Source organism: Oryzias melastigma, linkage group LG18 (assembly GCF_002922805.2).
Source record: "Oryzias melastigma strain HK-1 linkage group LG18, ASM292280v2, whole genome shotgun sequence".
Taxonomy (NCBI): Eukaryota; Metazoa; Chordata; class Actinopteri; order Beloniformes; family Adrianichthyidae; genus Oryzias; species Oryzias melastigma.
The window spans coordinates 16,205,916-16,214,578 of record NC_050529.1 but is presented as its reverse complement, the minus strand read 5'-3'; the positions used below and the strand labels follow the sequence as shown (position 1 = coordinate 16,214,578).

General features: G+C 37.3%; 1 protein-coding gene across 2 annotated transcripts in view; it reads left to right on the top strand.

Annotated features, from left to right (window-relative positions):
* Positions 1-8,663, top strand: part of stim2b (stromal interaction molecule 2b) — a 59,058-nt gene that overhangs the window by 41,784 nt on the left and 8,611 nt on the right. Inside the window, exons 4-9 of one of the 2 annotated variants that reach the window (XM_036216603.1) lie at positions 3,486-3,597; positions 5,351-5,462; positions 6,070-6,185; positions 6,266-6,443; positions 8,026-8,203; positions 8,294-8,326. In XM_036216603.1, coding sequence (XP_036072496.1) covers positions 3,486-3,597; positions 5,351-5,462; positions 6,070-6,185; positions 6,266-6,443; positions 8,026-8,203; positions 8,294-8,326 — 729 coding nt within the window. Of the gene's footprint in view, positions 1-3,485; positions 3,598-5,350; positions 5,463-6,069; positions 6,186-6,265; positions 6,444-8,025; positions 8,204-8,293; positions 8,456-8,663 lie in introns of both variants that reach the window. The other variant, XM_024288754.2, reaches the window with a different exon arrangement.

Genomic DNA, 8,663 nt, shown 5'->3' with positions numbered 1-8,663 from the left:
TGCCTCCCGCTGCATAGGTAGTGAGTTCGACTCCCGGCTACGGAAAGTTATTTTTACTTTTTACATTTAAAAAAATTCGGCGAATATTTTTTAAGTCTTGAGAATTAAAATTAAATAAATACTTTTTTAACATATGCCAGGCAGCTACAGTTTCTTTTTAGCGTGCAGTGATATCCGTGTGTGTAGGTGGGGGGTTACGATCACGGAGATTACTTATTAGATTGGTAACAGATCAAAAACCACTCCTTACTCAACAAGAGACAAAATAACCTTCCTGACATTATTTATTCATTATTAGAAATGATTCAAATAACTGCAGACATTTTCTCTCTATTCTACCGCTGCAGCTGTGTTGCTTTTCTTGATGAAAATGTTCTCCGATAGTCGCATATGCTTGAAGGAACTTATCAATTTCCGTCGCCGGAAGTACGTAACTCAGCTGTTTGTTCCCGTTGCCATGGTGAATCGTGCTGTCTTTGCTCCATTGATCAGGGCTTTTAATGGTCTTGACGCTCACACCTGATTCTGGTTCTGACAACTTCAAGTTGATTGAATCAAACATTTTCAGCTGTTCTAAAACCGAAAACCCTGAGTTTGGGAATTTAGAGTTCAGTGACTCTAAGTTCAGGTTCGAACTCCAAATTTGTTGAACCTGCTTCTTGAAACGGGCCCCTGGAGTTTCAAACTTAATCGCACAGGGTGCCAAAATCTAAAATACACCTTAGGTCATGGGTCGGACAGGGTAAACATTTACTGAACATACCAAAACTAAGACATCCAGTGGATGGATTGGAGCGTGCTGTAGTTTGTGTGTAACAACTACAAGCTTTTACATTTTCATGGTATCCTCCTGATTGTTGTGATTTGAATAAAGCCTAATTTTTCCTTTACATGTCTCCATCATGAGAAAAATTCTACAATAAAACGTTCAAAACTCCATAAAACACTATTTTCATTGGAATGGGTCTTTAACCCTAGAGCACTATTGCTGGGGGATTTTCACCTGAGCAAAAGTATCTACATAATTCTCAATTTGTTTTATTTTTCTGAGTTTCACGGGTCCCTGGATAAAGTCTCTTATGTTATAGGAATGGGTACACCAAAAGCTATTATTATGCTTTTTTTTAAAGAATTTTTTTGTTCTCATATTCCTAATTTTTCAGTAATTTTTAAGCATGATTTTAGGATCTGTTCTATGTTTTGTTACTTAAACTATAGTTGAAAATAAAAGAAAACTACTCTAATTTAATATATGTTGATCTATTTTTTTATGAGAAATACTTTTTATTAGGTATATTGGGAAAACATCCGTCAAAAGTGATGGTGTAACTTTTTATAGAGAAAGTGTTCTATGTTTAAGCAGAAAATAAACTCTAATTCTTGCTGTTTATTTAACCCTTTGACACAGTAGATTTTGCCAGCAATGCCTAAATAACACAGGGTCTTGGACCTAACGTCAGTCTACGACCGTTTATGCCACAGGGGTCAAACTCCAGGCAACTAATTTGCTATTGTAGCTTCTTATTGGCAAAACACGGCTGTTCCAGGTGATCAACTGTAGATAAGGCAGGATTTCTGAAAAACCAGCAGGAGATCGGCCCTCAAGGCCTGGTGTCTGACACACCATTGTTTACCCGACAACCCGCCTAATTTAGGCTTTTCTTTTCAATTATTCAGGGTATTTTTAATTTTAGCTATTTTTTCACATGCTAGCCATTTAGGCTAACCTAAGTTGTCTTTGTTTTTAGTTTTTAGGCTAATTTGGCATTTAGCTAAATTTTGGCTGGCTATCAGCTTCAGCATTTTCAGCTATTTTCTTTTGATTTCAGCTATTGGCTTAATCCTCTTTAGCTATCAGCTTCAGCGTTTTTAGCCATCAGCACTAGCATCTTTAAGGGCCAAGTTCAGCTACGGTATTCACAGTAGCATTATCATAGGTAATGCTATATATTTAGTTCATAATTATTTTTAAAAGTTATGTTTTTAAAGTTTAACAAATGTTGTCTTCGAGTGTTCAATGAATGTTTATCCTGTTTGGCCCGCGACCCAAGCTTTGTTTTGGATTGTGTGAGTTGAATTTGACAGACGTGTTCTAAGGGGTTTAAACGTTGCTAGCAGGATTCTGTGTGACTTCTGAGGAGACTGGCATCCATTAAAGAGAGGATGTTTAAGTCCAGTTGACAGATGGAAAAGAGAAAAATTGATGGGGACATTCAGGTCATTACAGTCTTCAAATCTAGAAAAGGCGCACGCTATCATTTTCAAATCATGAAATTAAAAAAAGAAAGGACTTGACTAGCATTTAAAGACATAAAAGTTTTACTTGTTTGGAAAAATACTTCCAGTTCATAGCTACCCATTTGTTTTCAACACAAGTCACCAAACAGGTTAAAGACCCACTCCAATGAAAATAATTTTTTTGTGTTTTTAACAAGAGGTCCTATATATATATATATATATATATATATATATATATATATAAAAGATTAAAACTGCATTTGGGTATTTTTTATTTAAGTTGCGTTGGATCAGAAAACCAGATGCTTGGAGCAATTTCAGAAAGTTTTCAATATTTTTCTCCGATGGACAAGTAAACGATCCAGGATGTGCCTTTCCCCCTTTAGGATAAGCTCCAGCAACCCCATGACCCCATTTTGAAGTGCTGCTGGCCAAAATTCAAAACATCCACCTATCTTTGCAAAGTCAGATATTTTAGAGAGCAAACTGAGGTTTTTTTCTTGTGTTTTGTGAGATTGGAAAACAGAATTAATCTCCGCGTGGTTTAATTTGATCACAAAAACCTCATAACCTGAGCTAATGGCTACTTCGTGTTCTGCTTTAAACTGAAGCAAAGATTTCTTAAGGACTTCATGGTATAAACCAATGTTGAGAAATACATATGAGGCTATGGATCCAACCAACACATGAACTCAAGGTGCTCCAGGATGAAGATGTTTGGTGGTGAGCCATCATCGCTGCTTTTGCTGGTGGTGTTCTCAAAGTTCTTGGCTGAGTCTTATGTTTTTTATTATTTTTTTAGCCTAGGCTTTCTCTGCAGGGGTACTTAGTTCTGAGCTACCAAAGGAGGGCAGGCAGGTTGAAAGCTGAAAGTGCACACACACACAAACACGTGAGTCTCTTTCCAGAGACCCTAAAAGGAAAAGAGCAGAAGAAAAAGCAGTGTATGTGTCTGTGTGTGCAAATGTGATCAAAAGCCAGACTTTTAGGCAAAGCTGACTCTTTAAAAAAAACAAAAAATAAACGAATTTCTGAATTACTAAAACCCAAAAGCTGCAAGAATTTGTCAACAGATAAAAATGTACTAGAAATAAATAGTGTTCTAAAACGATGAAATTCAAATATGTGTTGAAGATGTTTCCTGATGTTTCTATAGGAATGAATCCTTTATCTGCTAAGCTATCTTCCAGAAATGTCCCAGAAATGCTTTTGCTAACAATAAAAAAATTGTTTTCTTCTTCTTTTAGTTCATAATAGAAGACATGAAGCAGCAGCAGACGAACAAGCACAGCAACCTGCACCGTGAAGACCAGCACATAACGGTGGAGGAGCTCTGGAAGGGCTGGAAGACCTCTGAAGGTAAAACACGCCGTCTACTTCTGGCTACGCTGACGGCTAGATTGGTTTGATTAAAAAAAGGTAAAAAGCACAAAAGATGTAGCGAGAGAACAAAGTCAAATGCTTGTTGCGCTCTAACACTTTTAGGGCACATATCTCTTTATGGTTTGAATGTGTGGTTAAATTTAACATTTAGGAACCGTCAGTGTCGTTTGTATAAGATCTCATAGTGGACCGTTAATTAGAAATTAATCAATTAATTAAAGGGCCAGTATCGCCAATATCGATACCGATACTGATATTTAAACCGATACTGATACCAATACCGATGATGATATCGATACTGATGCCGATACTGGTATCAATAGGATACTGATACTGATACCGATACTCATACTGGTATTGATACTGATACTGATACTGGTATCGATACCAATACTGAAACTGATATGGATACCAACACTGGTATCGATACTGATACTGGTATCAATCTGATACTGATACCGATACTTGTATCGATACCGATACTAATACTGATACCGATACTCATACTGGTATTGATACTGACACCGATACTGGTATCGATACCAATACTGATACTGATACCAATACTTATACCGGTATCGATACTGATACCGATACTGGTATCGATACCAATACTGATACTGGTATCAATACCAATTCTGATACTGATACAGATACGGATACCAATACTGGTATCGATACTGATACTGGTATTGATTCTGAAACAGGTATCGATACAGATACTGATACCGCAAATAAAAATGTTTTGTTTAACTAATTATAACAATCTGAACTGAACATACTTTAAACATAGAACATGTGTAATAATTCTAATAAAATATTTCGGTCATTGAACTATGTTCAGATTAAGCTAGTCAGTGTTTGTTTTTATTGGGGTTTACATAACGCGGAGAAACCTGTTATTATTTCTGCACCAATACCTTCAAGTAGAGACGGTATGATGGTGTGGGACCATGTGCTATGTCCAGATTCTGCTCTCAGGTGCTGTTCAGGATTTAGAGAAGACGTAAAGAACTCCAGTAACAGTAATATTTTCAGGTAGAGGCAGTATTATGGTGTGGGACAGCATCTACTTCATTGAAAAAAGAAGTTTAGCCTTTTGGCTATGTTCTAATTTTGCTTATAGATGTTAGTTTTCAGAGTTTAATAAAGTTGTGGAGAACCTTATGCTGTTTACTGCACCAATACTGTAACATCTTCTGGTAGAGGCAGTATGATGGTTTGGGGCAGCATCTACTTTACTGTAAAAAAAAACATGGTTTGTGATCATTGGAGGCAATCTGAAGGCAGAGAAATACTGGGTTGAGATCCTTCAAACAAACAAATTTCAAATTTTCATTTCTCCTTAAGGGTAAATCATTTAAACACCAACCAGGAGTCAACAACTGAATTAGTTGTTTGGTGTCATTAAAAAAACTGACAAAGTTTTAAGGGGTACATCCTACAAACACACAATCCTTACATATGTGACACCATTTAAAAATGAAACGCACTGTATTTCAGATCATATAAAGAGTCAGTTTAGTGTAACTTTGAGTGACTATTGAGAAATGACTTGTATCTAAGATCCTCAAATATTACCTCATTTTAAAAATATTTACCTTAAATTATTTATTTCAATAATAAACTTCACCAAATATTGTTTGTTTTCCAACATTAAACATTTGTTTAAGCTTTTTTTTTAGATTTAAAAATAAAAATTGACTCTTTTTTTCCATTTTCTCTTCAGTCCATAACTGGACCACGGAGGACACCGTACAGTGGCTGAGGGAGTCGGTGGAGCTGCCGCAGTATGAGAAGAACTTCCGAGACTTTCGGGTCACGGGGAACACGTTGCCTCGGTTAGTAACTCACAGCTTGAACAGCCACTCTGGGGCCTTTTCTGCAAATTAAAAATCAAATCTCTTCAACTTGGATTAGATCTTTCCATCTGTGTACTGCTGCCCTCTGCTGGCTGTAAGCGGCAGCACAAGAACATTCAAATAAAGTTTATAAAATGTTTTTAGAGTCTAAGATTTTCTTGAAGCTGCATGAATAGGATTGATTTTTTTTTTGTTTTAAATATCGTTGCAGTTTTTCTTCATCCATTGAGTGTTGTATTTGGAGTTCCAGAGTGGAGCTCGGTGACGATGAAGCAGTTATTTAAAGGCCTGTTGTGACTGAAAAAACTCCGGTACATGTGCAATCGGAGCTGCTGCAGACTGCATGTACTGAATGAGTAGACTGTAACAGGGGGAGGTGGCAAATTTTTCAGGGGGAGCTCGAATTGCGCCACAGAGCTCAGAGGCGCTGACTCATGAAGTGATGTCATGGCTGGGGGAGCAGTTTTCCCAGACTTCCCAGGTTTCTGGACGCTCCGATGTCCACCTGCTCGACTGATTTCAAGCATGTGTATGACTTGCAGAACCAAGAACTCAGTTTTTTTTTTATTATCTCTTTTTTTTCCAGAATGGCGGCAAATGAACCGTCGTTTATGTCGATGCAGCTAAAGATATTAGACCAGCGGCATAAACAGAAGTTAAACCTAAAAGCGCTGGACGCCGTTCTCTTCGGGCCTCCTTTACGTGAGTCATCACCCAAATTAGTTATTTAATTTTCCTTCAACAAAAACTAAACTCACCCACACTTCCTGTTCCTCCTGCAGGACCACATCACAACTGGATGAAGGACTTCGTCCTCATGGTTTCCATAGTGATCGGGGTCGGGGGCTGCTGGTTTGCCTACATGCAGAACAAATCCAGCAGAGTGCACATTTCCCGCATGATGAAGGATCTGGAGAGTCTGCAGAACGCAGAGCAGAGCCTCATGGAGCTGCAGGGACGGTGAGAGAAGAACTAAAGTTCTTCTAGTATCTGAACCATCCAGATTGTAGCCAATCAGGATTGGTTTATCAAACTTAATTTTTTTGTCTGCTCCCAATTCATCACAATTTGAATAAAGAAATGCTATTTTTAGCCAAATTTTCTTTTTATACGTCATTTATCACTAGAACTATGCTACAAAAACCTGTTAAAAACACATTTTCATTGGAGCGAGTCTTTAAGAATTTTTAACCTTTCTTTTTTTTTTTTTTTTATCCCAAAAAAGTTTTTTATTTGTTTGTCTCTTAACAAAAAAGTTGTGATGAATAACTAAAAAATTAATTCTGTTTATTAGTCGTGTAGATTCAGTAATGTAGAGGAAATAAATCATGTCTTGTTTGGGTAAAAACACCATATTTGGTTTTTAAATCAAACAAATCTTCCTTATTGTGACATTTTATTGACATTTAAATAAGTCAAATTCAGACCATGAATCAGCGAGTTTCATGACGACAATGATACAAATGTAAGTTGATGCCGTTAAATATTATTCAGTTTATTGAAGTATTACAAACATGCATCTTTGATTTTTATACACAAAAGAAATACATTTTTTTATTAGTTACAAATATCAGAATAATCTTATATTTATTCTAGAAAATAACTTAGTTGGAAAATTTTGAGAAAAAAAAATAGTTTTGACAAATAAACGGTGCAAATAGACTAGAAAGTAAGTAGCGACTTATACTCAGGAGCAAATTATTATTATTATTTTTTTCATTTGTTTTATAAACAGTATATATATATATATATAGACACATATATTAGCCCATGCATTTGTTATTTTTCCAGTAAACACCAGTTGTCCTCTAGGCGGTTGTTTCCTCTAACAACCGCTAGAGGGCGCTGCATCTGAGTATAAGTATTTGCTACTGACAGCAGCAGAAGAAGAAGTGTTGTTCAAAACAAACACGGAAGAGAATCTAATTGTTTTCTGTTCTGAAAAGTCAGACTTTTCCCCTAAAAGTTTGACTTATACTCCAGAGCGACTTATATATGGTTTTCTTCTTTCTTGATTTAACATTTTTTCTCTTGTAACTGATACTCCGGGGCGACTTCTACTCCTGAAAATCCGATACTTCAACTTCATTTTTGTAGTTTTGGGTCAATTCAGTTTCTGATTTAAAATGGCTCGCTTAAATCTAAAAATGTGTCAAAATTTCATCCAAAGATGACATTTTTTGCTGTTTAAAAAACTGTTTTTAACTTAACTTTTGAACAACAAGGAGTTTTTGACTGATAATTCTTACACTAAAAACGGATGAATTTGTAAAACTTAAGTCATTCTCCTGTAACAGAAAATTCACAATCAGCACTGCAAAAACTGATCCATGAATTTATGGTGTTAATGGGCGTGTTTTTTGTCCCGCATTAGTTAAAATAAATAAAAATGTTATAACCATGATAAAAGCAAAAGTTCAAAAGATAATTTTGTGAGGTAAAGTCACTTTTTTGGTCACCGGGAGTGTTAAAGTTCAGGTTTGGTATTAGATAATCAACTGTCCCGTTCGGATTGGGCTCAGCCTCTTTGTGTCTCTCCCAGGCTGGAAAAAGCCCAGGAGGAGAACCGGACGGTCGCCGTGGAGAAGGAGAACCTAGAGCAGAAAATGAGGGACGAGATCGACGAGGCCAAAAAGGAGGCTCACCGCCTCCGAGACCTCCGAGAAGGCGCCGAGTGCGAGCTGAGCCGTCTCAAGTACGCGGAGGAGGAGCTGGTGCAGGTACGGACCTCCTGACCCAGCTTAATGAGAATGTCGATCCGGTGTCTGTCCTCCTCAGGACAGGTGTAACGTCTGATCTCCTCCCCGCAGGTACGAAAGGCTCTGAAGCAAGCGGAGAAGGAGATGCAGTCGGAGCGCTCCGTGCCGGAAGCGCTGCAGAAGTGGCTGCAGCTCACGCACGAGGTGGAGGTTCAGTACTACAACATCAAGAAGCAGAGCGCCGAGTTCCAGCTGTGCGTCGCTAAAGACGAGGTAACGGTCTCAGGAGCGTTTGTGAGGACGCTCCAGGTTCTTTCAGACAGAGAATGGCTCGAAATGATGTCACAAAATTTGTGTTTATGATACTTTGAAAAAAAGGTTTGATCGTTTATGGAAAATATTCCTTTGGTCTTAAGTCTTTAAGTTGTAAACCAAATTATGTTCATTCTTCTCAAATCTGTCTTAAAAATCTTTTCAAAAA